Genomic DNA, 17,006 nt, shown 5'->3' with positions numbered 1-17,006 from the left:
CAAAAGAATTTCACTTTGAGAGGTATTACATTTACTCTCTGGTTGTCAGAGGGATAAAGTATAGAGGAGAACGGAAACCTAATCGGCAGACCCCAGAAAGTATAATGGCGTGCGCCTGGTTTCTGCCCGAAAAGGGTGTAAAAATGAGGACAGAAGTCCTGCTTGCAAGAATTTACTCTCTGCATTTCTTAAGCGGATTAGTGGATGGAACTTAGATAAGGTGCAGGTGTGAACCTAGTGTGATGTGCAATGTGTGCAGTTTGCAGCTCTGCTCCTTTCCCCTCCACACAGCTTGTAAGATGCTTTCTGAGGCTGGAGGGGGGGGAAGCCACTTTAGCCTCACATCTCAGGATTCCTTAGGGTTATGAAGATGACCTTTGATTCATTTAAAATCTGAGAATCTCCACTTTAAAACAGTACCAGGTCATCATGATATTCCTTACAGATTCAGAGCAATTTGCTGTTTAAACTATTGTCAGAAATTGAGATTTCTCATTTTTTAAAATGAATCCATGCTTATCTTCATAGCCCTAAGGGATCCTGAGAAATTGGGATTAATAGCAAGGATATTACATGATCTTCACATTGCGCCTGCAGCTCCCGGAGAAGAGAGGAGAGAATAGTGAAGCAGGAAGCAGATGGCTCCCTGCTTCATCATTGTATGCATAGGACGCCAATGACCTGAAGTTGGTGCAGCCTAGAACAGTGGGACAGCAAATGTAGCACTGTCCTGCAGTCCTAATGGGGCTCCTGCTACCATATGGCCCGGTGAAAGAAGGGGAAAAAGAAGAGAATAAATAAAGGAAGAAGGCGGCCTAAAGATATTTTTGAATCTCCATCATGTTTGGTAGTGGTATCAGGAGACTGGAAATAAATATAAATTTATCTCAGTGGCGTGAATCTGTAGACCAAAGATGAGAGGATAGATACAAATGTGTCTAAGGAAAGGTTCTACAGTCAATATGAATAATAGCAGAAACAATAATCGTCAGATTCCGTTGAAACTGATCTTTGAGGATACAAGGTGCTTTCCCGATTTCACGGTGCTGACCATTAGCTGACTTGCAATAAAATTGATCCTAGTTTGCCTGTCTAGGAAATTAGATTCCAAGCTCCGTTGTATAGCAACAACTTGGTATAAATAAATATGCTCATGCTAATATGAAACAAAGTGATAGATTTTTACCTTTGAGCCTCCTGGCAGAGATACCTCATCCACTGAAAGAGAACTGTTTGGACCATTTAAAGAAACCGGCTTCAATCTATTATATGGAGCTGGAGCGCGGGCTGTAAAGCTGGCCTGGACATTCTCAAAGGCTGGAAACAGCATTTCACACATAAGCTGAGAGAAAAGACAATAGAAATGATTTAGGTTACATCCTATTATAAAAAGAGTGTGCTAATATCATTTAAGGGCTATATTTAGAGTTATTCTATTCACTTTCGTAAACAGATTTAATCCCCCCTTCCCCCCCACATATATAAAATAAAACTGAAGCAACTTTGCTTTGGTCTTAATGAAAGGGAGTCCGTCAGGTCGGAAACACCTTCCAAGCCAATAATAGTGTCTTGAATGGAGAAGTATACCTTTGTGACCACAGACTGAAGGAAGCAATGAAGAGATACTCATCCTTTTAAGGGGTATGAGGATCAGCCTGCCAGTGCACTACGCATGAGCCTTACTTGCAAATCTTACAAATTTCCACAAGTGCTCTGAATGTCCTCTAAAACGGTTGCCTCAAGTTTCCCGTTTAGTAGTGAATGACATTTTTCCTCTTCTATCTTTGTCATATCTGTATGCAAAATGGCAAATCAAGTCTCACCCCCAATGATTCTATACATCAACTTGTAGCCACAGAGGTAGGTTTCCGCTCATATTAAAGGCCTCGACAAGGCACTATTATAGGGCTGAGAGGTATTTTAGACCTAATTTCCTATGGTTTTGTTTGTACAGATCCCATGCAACTTCATAGCAACAAACATATCCTGTGTAGTCTGATCCTGTAGTGATATTCCTATCTGTTCTCCCCTTCTGGTTAACCTAATATACCATTATTATGCCCATACCAAGTTATCAGCCAACTGCAGACACAGAATCAAGTCATATCAGCATTGATAACTAAAGTTACTCTGTTAAGAATCTGTAGAAAGTTACAACATGGCAGTAAGAGAACCTGTCACATGAAAAGCAGCACAATCTGAAGGCATCAAGATATACAGCTAAGCAGATTGATATTTAATTTTGTGGAAAAGATTTGGCATATTTTGTATTTTATTTCTTTATACAACTGTCCATTTTGGCCTTTGTTATCAAGTGGTCAGTACTATCTATGTATACATACTCATATAGGGATGGATGTCAACCATTAAGTAGATCACAGATACAGATTACTCTATATTTTTATGACAGGTTGTCCTGGAGAAAAATCACACAGACAGATACAGAAGCTAAAGGATTTCTCATTCCAGCGTACCAGAGGTCCTTGGGGTATAAGTGAGAAACACTCCAGCTGCACCTTTTTACATCTATTTGACTACAAGGTGTTGGCAGGGATGAGATCAGGGCCCCAGGTCGCCAGCTGTAAATATGATCGGTGCTTCCGGATAGTTACATAAAGAGCTTGTCACCAGTTTATTTTTAGACCAGTGTTAGGAGGTTTCCCGATTTATTACTGAAGCTAGCTGTGTGGTGGGCAATGGATATTACAAGGGTTTACAGAGTAGGCACCACTAACATGTTAATAAAATGAATTAGATGGATAGCTGGATAGCTAGAAACATTGGTGATACACAGAGGAACAAAAAAAATGTAAGTCATTCTTAGTGCTACCTTTTGTGCTTCCACCTTCACTGAACGCCATTCAGGATTTAAGGCAACACAATAAAGAAACTCCTTCAAAGACTCCTCGGTGCTTCCCAGTCCAGAAAGCGCTTGTGCCTTTACATAATGTCCCTGCAAACACAACAACGTGACATGCTTTAGAAGCGATTAACCAAGCATCTTGTACCACGCTTTCTATAAATAATCCTCTCTATTAAACTGGCACACAGGATTATACGAACAGCAAAGGACATGATGTTCTCAGGAGACAAGAAAATGTATTAATGATGTCTTGCTTCCATAATAATAAGGAGATTACAGATATGTGACAGAAAACGGTGATGTTACAGATGATGAGGCCTAGCTGATGTAGATGTGGCCTTCATATTCAATTGAAACACCCCACTCAGGTAACATCGATGAGCAAACCGGCAGGACGTAGCTTGTGATTCATCTTACATTTTCTTCTCCTAAATCTATTTAGCAGCATGACAGACAGAACGCTGTGTATACACTTCTGAAAGCCGAACACTAAAGATCTGATGAAGGGGTGGTGCCTGTGGAGTACCAAAGGACCCCGAAACGCGTTATCCTAAATAAATCACGCTGTTGTTACATCAGCATACCAGCATTTCATTCCACCGATAGGAGCGCGCAACCGGTTCCTCCATTTTGCATTTTGAGGGTATATCCCTCAGAATAAGTTACATTTTATCTTTAGCAATTGTGTATCAGAACACTTTACTGTGGAAACCAGGACACATATTTCACCAAGTTCAGCATAAAAGAAATTTTTAAAAAAATTAAAATAAAATAAAAAAAAAAAAAGTGGAATTTTGACAACCATATGGTCACATATTAAGAAAGTGTATAACACTAGAGCTGCACACAAACTTCAGGAAGTGTTCAACCTGGACATTATTGAAGGGGTTTTCTGACCCACAAATGTATTTTCCATTCTGATAACCCATCCACATGATAAGTTATCAATTTTTGATCTGAGGGGGGAGCAGAGATGCAATACCCCAGTGCCACGGCTATACAGTGGACAAGGTTGCAGTCTGTCCACTACTGCAGCTTCTAGTGCCCAAAGGCTGCTAGAACAGCTGATCTGCGTGGAACTTGGGTATCGGATCCCCACAGATCATATACCATGGATAGGTCGTCAATATGAAAATCATACTTGGGGCCAGAGGAAACCATGACAGATAACATGGACCCTATACTATTCGCATATACTTTAGATAAAAAATCAGAGTGGGAGACGCAGTGACATACCTGGTGCATAGAATATATTCCTACTTGGGGGACACTGGAAACCCAGTACAGGTCATATTCTTTGACTTTAACCAGAAGGGGATGAAACAAAAATGGAAGTACCCTACACCCTGACAAAATGAATTACAGACTACCTACTGGACAAACAGCAGTTTGTTAAAATGGTTGCTTCCAAGGAACTGTGCTGTCTTCCATTCCTGTTTGCAACCTACACATCAGACTTTCAATACATCTCAGTGCGAAGCCACCTACAGGACTTCTCAGATGACGCAACCGATGAAGAATGTAAAAGAAGTCATCTCCGAATTTATGGACTGGAAGAAAAAAAAAAGGGCTCCTACTAGACGCAGGCAAGATGAGATATTATCATTAGATTCAGCAGGAAGCCCGAGACTGAGCAACCTCTAAAGATAGAGGGTCAGTAGATTGAAGAGAGCGATACCTAGAGTTCTATATTGACAACAAACGGGACTGGCAGAAGCATGTCAACATGGCATGCAAAAAAAGAAACAGCAGTCTTCATCTGTTCAACATATGCAGCAAATGGCTGGAAATGTTCTACCACAGTGTGCTAACATGTATGACCTTCTAGGCAGTCACCAGCTGGGAGAATGCCATTAAAGCAAGGGACAAGAACAGATTAGAAAAACCTGTAAAGAGAAATGGCTCAGTAATAGCTACCTTCGTACTAGCTTCTATGAGGAAGAGAATTCTGGACAAAGTTAGATTCAATCATGCTGAACAGAACAGCACGATATAGGCACAAGGCAGCAAGTTTAGTGGTCGCTTATTCCAGCTAAGGTGCAATTATGAGAGGTTCTGACAATCAATTGTACCCACTGCTATTAAGTGCCCGGCAAGAAGAACTGTGGGAGGACTAGGTACCCATGCAGGCCCTCAGGTCAGGAAGGAACCTCGCAAAAAGACCAAGCTATGTAATGTGTGCCAGTGCCCTAATGCTACAAGGCTTCGCATCTGCCCCTCCCCCTTTCCCCATGGTTCAATATATTGTGATGTATACCAATTGTTTACTGTCATATTCCTTTTGTACTACACTCTGCTACCACAGGAAACAAATTTCTTTACACTACAGGTTAGAAAAAAAAAAAGTTTTATTCTATAGTGAATGAGATTTCTACAAATCATATTCACATTTGGCAGCTACACCCACAGGACAATGTGATGTGCAGGTTTTAAACACTCAGCGGTTAGCTATTACTGCAGGGGTCACCCACAGTGCAATAGTGGAAAACTGCGGCAGACACATTAGCGATTCCAGCAGGTTTAAACAGCAAAAAGCACTAGGTTTGGGGTGACTTATACAATGATGACTTGTGCCTCAATTGCTGAGATTTCACTGTTTTTTATCGATAGGCAATTGAGTTTAAAGCAATGAGGGCATTGCTAGACCTCTTTGGAACAACAACAACAATGCCCTTGTTGCTTCAAAGTGCTCATGTGCATACAGACAGAAACAGTGATACCTCAGCAACATAGACACAATTCACAAGAGGAAAACACCACATGTGGGTTCTGGTGACAGGAACTTTTAGAATTCTTTCTTGATGGAGTAAACAACCCCCAAACAACTTATTCACGGAATTACTTCTAGAATTGTCAGTTATCTTGTGATTCACACTGGAAGACGTACAGTTGTAGGTTCAGACAGTATCTTTTTACCTTCGGCCAGAGTGGTTGTTTTCTGCAGACAGTATCGGCATCATTAAGGGCTTGCTTGAAGTTTTTCATGGTTGAGTAGAGCTGAGCTCTTTGCACTGTTAGATGGGAGTCACGGGGAGCTTAACAAAAAAAAAAAAAAAAAAAAAAAAACGAAATTATTTCGGATGTCGACAACAGAACGCTTATTTCAAGTAAACACTTCTGCATTAAAAATTAAAAAAAATTAAAAAAAACTCAAATGTAGATATTATGAGGGTATTTTCACACGGGATATGCCATAAATGTCTAGGGAATCAGCTCTTATCATTGTTTGTATATTCCCACCATTAATAATCTGATCCTTGGATATCCTCTCATGTCTAGGACTCCTGCCGATACACAAATGATTGGTATGATGTCACTTCTGATTTTCACTCATGCCACCACTATATGAGATAAGATTGTAAAAGCGGGAGTGCAGATTTAATTTTCCTCAATAGATGTGGCAAATACCAGATAATCCTTACGTTCATTTCATCCTTGCTCTGAGCAAGCAGAGCTGTAGTGTATGGCATGGTGAAAAGACAGATCTTACACCTCGCTGTGATCCCCAGTAACAACTAGACACTGGAGCTATGCTGGTTGATCGCAGCAAATGCAAAGACGAAAAATCACAACAGTACATCCACCTAAACTCGATACAAAATACACAATGCTCTTGTAAATGTATTTAGTCTGCATGTATAAATAGAGATTATTATGACTGTGTACCAGACTCAGTTAACATATAAAAGTTCAAGTTCATGACAGTAACATTAGAAAAAAAAAAAACAGAACAAGATTGGCTAGTTTGGAAGGGCTGTTGGATAAAGCTTCTTCTTTCTAAAAAGAAACTGGTAGCATGGCTTAAGTTTTCAAAGTTGCTTCTGAACAAACCACAAGTCTTCCTGAACATATGTCTATAACAGAGTGTATGAAAAAGAAAAGAATCGAGGTGTTGCACTGGGCCGATCAAAAGCCAGACTAATTGAAATGCTGTGGTGAGCCAGTTTTACAAAAATGAATGCCCACAAACCTCAATGAACTGAGCCAACATTAGAAACAAGAGTGGACTGAAATTCCCCCAGAACGATCTGACACACATACAGAAACCCAGTACTTCGATATTGCTTTTAAAGGTGGTTCCACCACAGACTGATTCGTAGAGTGTACTTAGGCCTTACTCACAACTGCGTCTGTAATCCAATTAGGAGAGTCTGCATGGGGACCCCCCCCCACACACACACACACAAATGGACTACCGAATGCATTGGCAAGCAGTGTACAGTGAAAGCACACAGACCGCTTAAACTATAATGGGGTCCGTGTGCTTTCTGCACGAGTCATGCAGACAGGAAAGTAGATCGTGAACTACTTTTCTGTCTGCATGTTCCGTGCGGAGACCATTTGGAAAGCACACCGACTCCATTATAGTCTATGGGGTCCGTGTGCTTTCATTGTACACAGCTTGCCAATGCGTTCGGTAGTCTGTTCGGGGAAGGGGGGGAGGGGAGGTCCCCATTCAAACTCCCCCGAACGGATTACTGACGCAGATGTGAATGAGGCCTTAGTTTTTCTCACATTCAGGATCATCAAGAAGATGGACCTTGCTTTATATCAGTTTTAATTGTTATATGAAACATAATAGGTTCAAAGCAATGAAGAATTTTTGTGCATTTTCTATGTTTCATGTCCTTTTAAACATCCTCTATTTAATTTCAGCCCACGATCAAGGTACAATATTTAATAGCGACACAGTTCACACACGTCTGTTCCAGCTAAAAATAGTCTCACGCTTCCCATTATGTGGGGCAGGCAGTAGAACACAGCTATTCTTTATAATCAATAGGCTCTCTGCAGGGGAAGCTGCCCTATATATAGAACACTGTGAGCTAGGTACAGCAGCAGTCTTATTTTACACATCGCACTGCCAATAATTACGCTTTCGTTTAATAGCAGGTCAAAATATTTTACCAAGTTTGTCACGTACATTGCTAGAAAAGTGGCTCAGTGTTTACCTGGAAATTAATTCCTGTAGGGGAAGTATTTTCAGGTTGCAATAACATCAAATGCCTATTTGCTATTCGGACAAAGGCTTATTTACAGTGAATTGGAAAAAGTCCAGTAACCTATAATGTATAGTCCAGGCTTTAAAGGGGCTGCTCCACCATAACAACTTATCACCTATCCACAGAGTAGGTGACAAGTGTCTGATCGTTCGGAGCTCCCATGATCATGAGAAGGAGGATTTGGGGGGGGGGGGGGGGGGGGGTCTTGTCCCATAGACAATGAATGGAGCAGTAGGGCAGATGTATCACTCGATATGCATAATATGCAGCCTTCAGAAATGTTTTTTAAATTTACTTGAGAAAGGAGCCGAGAGTTCAGAAACGTTGTAATCTGTCATCATTATTAGTTAGCCATTAAAAAGGCATCAACTACTGAAGGCTATCAAGTGTTTTTTGTTTTTTTTTAATATTTCCTACCCACTGGCTAACACGGCACGAGAACAAACATTTTCCTTATACTAGAGTCAATGATAGAGTATCTTTAAGGCTGGGGCAACTATTCTATATACTCACCTGTACATTTGGCCAGGGATCCAGAGGAGAGTCTGTATTTGGGTCAATGGTCTTCCTAACCTTTGGACTACACAAGAGTGCATCAGCTAGTCAATGACTGAACAGTGATGATCGGTTCAGAGCATGAGCAGATATTCCCCACTGGATCCCTGACTGAACGAACAGGTGAATATATAGGGTTTGTTATTTTAAGTCCTTAAAACAACTAGAATACCCCCTTAACCCTGCAAAGTAAACTATATCATTAATCCTGCCAGTGTCTGCCACCATAGCTGAAAAGCAATTGAGGAGGTTCAAGGGAGCTCTGTGGGCTAAAAATAGTGAAGAAATGTAAAAAACATAAGAAAAATATGATTAAAGCAGAAATGTGCAGACACTTAAGGAGCATATAGTCTATGTGAAGACATAACTCTCCCTGCCAAGGACAATATGCATTCTTTGTAAACTATAGTAAATGTATAGTCTCTGTTCTTTGTTTCCTGGTTGGTTTCTCTGCTTATTTCTAAGGTCAAATTGCTTTCCTCACGTAGGCATACTGAGTTACAGTACATTTTCTGAAGCAGAACGGATCACAACCTGCAGGCAAAAATATGTGCCAAATCCCCACCTACTACATCTACAAATACCTCAACAATTCCTACTGTGAACCTGAATGATAACAGGCTGCAGGCTAACCAAATGGAGGGTATGGTTACAGTAGGACATTATACTTTTTTGTATTTCATGGAAGGGACTCTCCAGTTCCTATAAAAATTTAATATTACATGAGGAATGTAAAGTCAAAATACCTGGTGATCCCCATTTTCATCTTTCTGCTGAGGTTCCTCCAATTGCTGGTTCTCTCTTCATTTAGTGGTTGCCACATGCTCAGACTTATGCACACTGAGTTTCTGTACTCGGTGATGAATTTAGCAGAATCCTCGTGGTACTCATTTGTTTCATGGACCCATTTACTTCAAAGGGCGATTCAGGTTAGGTCAGTGAAAACTGTCCCTATAACCCGATGTTTTATTTTTTTCACGGCTCTCGAGTGCCACTTGGCCAATGTACTCGACAGGCTCTTAGACTGTCTAGTGAAAGTTTGCACCATATAAAAGAGTTTCTTTAGTTTTGGGGAAAGCTTGTTAAAATGTTGGTGTATTTTTAGTGCAGGGTATCACATCTTAAGCCTCTCTGCTCTCCTCCCAACAAAACCTGCCTCTTGAAACATGAAAAATAAAGGAACCAGCAGAATTCCCAAAAATGTTGCGTTCTCTGGTCTGTTTGAAAGGTATACGATGTAAATTGTAGTAAAGGTAGTGATACAGCTATGGACCGGGAAAAGGTGGATAACTCACAAATACAGCCAACATTAAGAGGTTTTTAGAGGTAGAAGTAGTTTTTTAGAGATGCATTTGTGGGATATATATGACTTATTTACTTGTTATTGTGTATTCTGTATGAGGCAGAAATATATAATTGATGCGGTTTTTGCACAGTGATGACTTCATCATGATTGTAAGGCTCTGTTTACATTGTGCTTTTTGCTTAAGAGCTGTATGCAGATTTTAATTGCAGTAATAAGTAAATTATTATTAATGTCAACGGTATACTAACAGCGGTTAAAGTGAAAACCTGCGATGAACAAGCTGTTGACATACAAGTGAGATGTATAGTGAAATGCGTTTGGCATTACTAGAATTAAAAACCGTACACCATTCTTCAACAAAAAAGCGCTGTGAAAACCCAGACTAAGGAAATTCACATTAACTACCTTCCTGCTTTGAAGTCTGCCTGGTAGACACATTGGGCATATTTATTCAGCTTTGTATGCCAGGTTTCCTTCGCCACATTCCCAATGACGGAGATCTATGCCAGCTATGAGCTAGTGTAGATTTCAGTGCTGCTGCATAGCGCTGTGAAGGATGTGTCTGAAAACACCATCTTTCTCCCCCACTGAATATAGAGGAGGATGAAAGTACATGACAGTATTCTTCTACTGAATTCTAATATTTAGACAAAGTAACCTTAGATCTGACAGACTACACATGTGCTGAATTTATCAGTGACTCACGCTGTATAATAAAACTGGCGCGTCTTCACTTTTGTCTAACTTTAAGGGCTCGTTCACACGGGCACAGAGGGGGCAGATTATGGCGCGGAATCCACATCATAATCCGCGCCCTCACAATGTTGGTCTATGGAGACCGCTAGCGTAAAAAAGAAGCAACATGACCTTTCTTGAGGAGGATTCCGCCTCAGGAAGTCAATATAAGTCAATGGGAGGCGGAAACTGCGTCACAGTTTAAGGTCCATTCACTGTCCAGGAGGGAAAAACTGCCTGGCGTTTTTTGAGGCGGTTTTTACCGAAAACCGCTCCAAAAAACGCCTGTGTCCAAAAACCGCTCCCTAATTCCTGAAGCGTTTTTTTTTCCCGGACCAAAATACGCCGCACAGTATTCACGCGTGAACTAACGCTAAATCTCCTAAAGGCTTAGCTTACATTGCACCAATATGTAGATGCAATTTTGGACACAGTGTGCAGCGTAAGCCACACCATCAGTGAGGTGCAATAAATCCCCGTACATAATATAGGTGGTACAAAGCATGTATGGCAGGTATTTGTGCATTCGGCTTACTGAATCTCCCCAGGAGTATCAGTTTCTTTTCTCAGACTAGATTCACATCTGCGTTTGGGTTTCCGTTCGAGGGTCCACTTGGGGACCCCCTGAAACAAAACCTAATCCGCATAAAAAAGCGGTTACCTTAGGAAACAATATAGTCTATGGGGTTTCCACAAAAAATATGGAGAGAAGAGTGCCTCTTGCAGCACTTTTCACTCTTCATTTTTCATGCAGAGAGGGGGAATGGATGTCAACAGAGCCTTAGAGTATCCCCTTAATTAATCTCTTTTTGGCACTCTGTTCTGCATTAAAACAGACCTTTGTGCAATATTCATATTGATAACCTATCCTCAGAACAGGCCATCAATATCGGACTGGTGGGGCACCTCAGCATCTCTGTGTGTTGACAGCTCTACAGCGCCCCACGCTGGAAACAGAATGCTCTGTCCACTGTATAGTAGCGGTGTTCTGCTCCTACTGAAGTGAGCAGGAGCAGAGATGCAGCATCCTGGCACAGACATTTTAGTGCAATACCATATTTTACTACTGCAGCCCTCCACCAGTGTGCTATTTTTTGCATTAGAATGCAAATTTTACTTGTGAATTATAGCTAAGATAACAAGCCAATAATCCTTTTGATACATGCAGAGTCAGAGTACATTTTGGAAAAACGTTATACAACAGAATGTCACATGGAGCACGAATCATATGAGATGATCGCTCTACACCACATGACATGAAACCTCGTTGCCAATGAAGCTCGCTGTACAGTTCAGAAACAATGAAAAAAAAGGAGACATTGTAATCTTCTACAGTAAAGTGCTGTGCGCTCGTACCAGTTATATCATAGATTACAAGAATATTCAGAACCCTGGAGCTCATGCAAAGCCCTGGCCAATGACTAAGACTCTTAAGAGGCTGTCTCTAGGTAACCAGGCCGAGGCAGTTCTCCTTTCTTAGGACACGTGTGTCAGATGGAACAGCAGGATAAAAAGCACGTTTCCAGGAAAAACGTGAATATCAGAATCACTTGGAGTGGAAAAAGGCATACAGTAAGTCAAGTGGTCCTTCAAGATAGGAAACGGGTTCTGCTAACATCTAAGACTAACATGTAAGAACTACGGTAGTAATAATCTGCAGGGGCCAAGTCATGAAAAAGTGAAAAAAAATTTATGCAATAAAGTATAGGAATGAAGGGTGAAAACGAGATCATACAAGGCTATATAAGGACACTTTATTCTCACATAAAAGGTACATTTTGCAATTGCTCAAGTTATGCTCTCTGGCACCAGATATTCTAGAAATACTGGTTTAAAAGTGCTTAAAGGTACAGCATTTCTGTATTCTGTAAAACCTAACATTTAAAAACATTTTGCAAGTAGTATTTACAGTAACCTGGCACTGATTTCTGTAAAAAAACAAAAAAAACAAAACCTAATGTTATACATTTAGTAAGACAGCAACATAATTTGCCCACGTGTTTAGTATGACAGGGGTAGTCTAAGAAGTCTACAAGAAGTTACACCCTACCATTCATGAGAACTAGGGTGTTTGAAACACAGGTCAGAAGAGTGATCCGCCACTGCATTCATTTCAATGGGAACCACCGGAAATGGTCCATATATTCTAGAATTTTTTAATTGGTGTAGATCTTTTTGTCCCATCAGTTATAGGGGTAGCTTAGGGTAATTGGACCACCCCTTCAAGGTATTGGTGACTGCCCCAGGCAGAGGTTGCACACCTTCTCAGAAATCTGGTGCACCCTCCACCTGAACTGAATTCTAGGCCAGCATACTTGATCATAAACTGATTTGCGTGGAAAAAGTGTGATTTTTTTTTCTCACACTTTGTACACCACCAAAGTGGCGTAAAAGGGATAGTAAATTTCCCCCTGTGTTCTGCTGAGAGCCATTCAGCTTTTATGTTGCTGCTATTTGCCAGAGGAAGCTGAACCAGGACCATAGTGATCATATGTAGGAATAGGCAATTGCTTTAAATGGGTTGTACAGGATTAGGAAAATATTTTGCAATGTATAGAGTGAAATCAGTGGCAAATCCACCACTAAGTCACCATCACCATGTAAAACATGCAGTTTATTCTGCAAATTCCATATGGCTATTCTCTGTGGCAATTTCTGACTGGTGTGGAAGTACTCCAAGTATAAAGTCAAACTATTTCTGCTATAGCACTGCAGCGGCATGCATAATAAAAATTCCGGCATCTGTGCAGGTGCTGGGACCTCCTGTACCCGCCTTCCCATCATGCACTGTATATACATTGGTCAATAGCACAGTATAGCCTCTCATATCCAGTCTACATTCAAGACCAGTTACAGTATTCTGGCTCTATTTAAAGCCACAGATATCCCGTGTGTCTCATACATGAAGGCTGGAAATACATGTGCATAGCTTAGCTGCATTATATTTCAGTACCCATACATATGATTCTATAGATAGTAGTAATATTAATGCTAGTTCAAAGTACCCAGCATGTCTATGCCACATAAGAGAAGTTGGTCGGCTGACATAGCCATACCTCCCAACCGTCCCGCATTTAGAAGGGCAGTCCTTGGTTTTAGGTGCTGCCCTGTTGTCTGAGGAATTAGATGGTACGTTCCAGCTTCAAAGCTATAGACATCCTCTGTTGCACATTATCGGTTATATGACCTGGCACCCAGTATAAGGAATGCTGGGGATAGCTAGGGCATCACAGACCTACAAAGCAAGTGTGATCTTATGGAATGCTGCATCTGTCCATATAATTAAATGGACAATTAGAATAAAATGGGCAACAATTTTTTTAAAAAAATATCAGCCAATCACTAAGGCATTTAATTGACTGAACTACTAGGTAGTAAGGCAGGATCAGCAACATGAGCCAGCGTGGCGGACCAGAGAAGCCACTCTAACAGAGGAGCAAGGAGAACCCACCATGGCTGCTTTCTACGTTTTGCCTATCCCTGCAACTGGATCTTTTATTCTCCCTGGATAACCCCTTTATTAGATTTTATATAGGCTGAATTTATACATAAAAATACACTTGGCACTTACTAATTAATCTGATGTATTGAGATGACAACATAGACTGCCATTTACTTGTGTATCACAAAGCGACGAGTACAGGGAGTGATTGTTCACGTAACGTAGATCAAGGTTAGTTGGTGAAGTGAATTCTCGTAAAGAATGACACAAATGGAAATGACTTCAAACAAGCTAGGCGTGGGAGAGCGATTACACGGAGATAATTACTGTCGCTAATTTCAGTCTAGAATTAATGCTGTATAAAGCTACACTTCGGGAATTGTACTCCGTGCTTTTAATAGAGAGAATACAGTTGTAAATAAAGCAGAGATTCATGCAAATGATGGGGAAGGTAAATGACAGTATTTATTGTACACAGCTTGATAATTGTAAAATATGTTAGAATTTATTACACTAATTCTACTGTATAAAATGAGAAACAGACTTCTTATCATACACAGATGGCATCATTACTTGCAATAAGCGAGTGGCTCGCACTTGTTATAAACCAATGAGAGGTTTTCATGTTAACATTTCACAACTACTTTATATCAGTATTACATAAGATTGCAGCGTAGTAGGTCTCTGTTGTCCACATCAGTTCATGGGTTTATATTTCTGTATAGTGAGGTCAAATCTTGATTTTTCCCTGTTAAAATTGTCGTACTTTTACTTTCCAATCCACATTTAAAGTTAGCTACAGCAAATCTCCCATCTTTCAGATGAACAAAATCTGCATGCAGCTGTAAATTTATGTATGAAATGCCCATGAAGGCCCCCTTTGACCCCACCAAGTTCTTATTTGCCCCAACACAGTATAATGCCTTCTTGGAGTCCCCATGCAGTATCATAGTATGCCCCAACACAGTATTCTGGCCTCACACTATACAATTCGCCGCCAATAGCTCCACTACAGTATAATCCTTTCATGGGGCCCTTCCACATTACAACATCTCTCCGTTATCCCCACAACACATAATGCCCCCTAGTTGGGCCCACACATTATAATGACCCCCTCCTTGTGGCCTTCAAATTGGAATGAACCTTCCTTGCCACCAGAACACATTAAGGCCCACCACAGTAAAATACAAAAACCTTTGCATTTAATTCTCTCCGCATCTACTCACAGATAACAGAGGGTCACTCTAACAACAAAATGCAGTGGTCGCAGTACATCTCCTCTCCTTCCCTGCACAATGACTTTTGCACAGGTCACACAGTCTATGGAGAACATTACTCCAAAGAAGTCAGTGTGGCTGCTGTAGAGCATCTCTCAGATTTTGTGGACTGGTGCCAACAAAATACCCTCAGGATTAATGCTGGGAAGACCAAGGAGATGGTAATGGACTTCAGTAAGCGGAGAAGTGCTCCAATTCTGGTGGAGATCCAAGGGACAGGTATTGAGATAGTCGAGACCTGTAAGTACCTGGGTGTGTTCCTCAATAAACTGGACTGGGCTGATCATATGGATGCACTGCACAGAAAGGGTCACAGGAGGCTCTACCTGCTCAGGATGCTGAAGGCCTTTGGAGTCCAGGGGGTACTTCTTAGGGCTTTTCTCAACTCTGTGGTTGCTTCAGCCTGCTGGGGGAGTAGTATACCAGCCAGGAGCAGAAATAGACTTGACAGGCTGATCAGAAGGGCCAGCTCTGTCCTGGGGAGCCCCCTGGACCCAGTACAGGTGGTGGGTGACAGAAGGATACTGTCTGTGGTGAGCTCCATGCTGGAAAATAAATCCCACCCCATGTATGAGACCTTGACGGCACTTGGCAGCACTGTCAGTGTCCGACTGCTTCACCCCCTGTGAAAAGGAGCGCTATCAGAGGTCCTTCCTCCCAACTGCGGTCAGGCTACATAATCTACATCAGGCCAATCAATGAGCAGTCCGCACAGAAAACTAAATGATCCTGAAGTACGGTAGTCTTTTTTTTTTTTTCCTTTAGCTGCAATGACTCCTAGTAATTTTCTCCTTATTCTGAGCTTATGTGTGTCTCCTGTAATATGTTACTGTTATTATCCTGTATCCGTATTATCATACTATGTGTAACACACTGAAATGTTCGCATGGTGGGACTGTTAAAGGATTATCTTATCTGTGATTGTGGATAAAGGCAGCTTAGGCAAGTTGACAGTCCCCATGATAATGTACAGAAAATAAAGGTAAAATGAGTTATTAGAAGATATGTCACAGTAAATGGTTTTACTTTTACTGTAAAAAAAAAAACAACACATTTACTTTAATTCTAAACAGGAACTGACAACAGGGGTAGAAATGTTGTTTAAGTACAGAATTCCTGCTGATACACAGTCCATCATTTATTCACTAAAACAGAGCACTGTCATTTCGCTGTGGCCTAAAGAAGGTCCTGAATTGACCTAGTCGGCGAGAGTCACAAGGCGCAGAATCCGTGGTAAGAATGAATAGGATATTTATATTTTACAGGCCCTGCTTGGATCTCTGCCTCCCATATAATGACAATCTAGATGGCTTCTACCCCAAAATCAGCAGATCATCGAAGATAGAGATTGGAGCAGGGAGCTGAAAAAATAAGTGCCCTGCTAGATCATGCCACAGATATTTGGCTGACAGTTCCCCTGTTGCCAGTAACACAACCACCCTTTCAAAATGTCAGTATGCCCTAACAAGTTATATGAGACATCCACTTTATACGTTCATACTACTCACATATAACAAATAGCATAATGCAAAATGTATGTCATCAACTGAGGAAACACCCAAGACACATTATACAATAGCTACAATTAAAACACTTTCAACAGCCAGTTGACCTACATTACACAATATGTTGGAATTGCTAATTCAGTTTGTTTACAAAGGTATAATCTGTTCTTTAGCAGAGGGGAGGGAATATATATATATATATATATATATATATATATATATATATATATATATATATATATATATATATATATATATATATATATTATAATATAGAAAATTCTTCTTATCCTTCAGAGTAATCAAGTTATATTACTTAT

At 40.7% G+C, this 17,006-nt stretch overlaps 1 protein-coding gene across 1 annotated transcript in view; it reads right to left on the bottom strand.

Moving 5' to 3' along the window:
- LONRF2 (LON peptidase N-terminal domain and ring finger 2) overlaps positions 1 to 17,006 on the bottom strand; it is a 53,601-nt gene that overhangs the window by 17,326 nt on the left and 19,269 nt on the right. Inside the window, exons 2-4 of the mRNA XM_075265118.1 lie at positions 5,780 to 5,898; positions 2,831 to 2,953; positions 1,187 to 1,342 (exon numbers count right to left, since the gene is read on the bottom strand). Of these exons, the coding sequence (XP_075121219.1) occupies positions 1,187 to 1,342; positions 2,831 to 2,953; positions 5,780 to 5,898 (398 nt within the window). The remainder of the gene's footprint in view (positions 1 to 1,186; positions 1,343 to 2,830; positions 2,954 to 5,779; positions 5,899 to 17,006) is intronic.

Source organism: Leptodactylus fuscus, chromosome 2 (genome assembly GCF_031893055.1).
Source record: "Leptodactylus fuscus isolate aLepFus1 chromosome 2, aLepFus1.hap2, whole genome shotgun sequence".
NCBI classification, from domain to species: Eukaryota; Metazoa; Chordata; class Amphibia; order Anura; family Leptodactylidae; genus Leptodactylus; species Leptodactylus fuscus.
The sequence above is the reverse complement of the archived record's forward strand: the minus strand, read 5'-3'. Positions and strand labels throughout refer to the sequence as shown.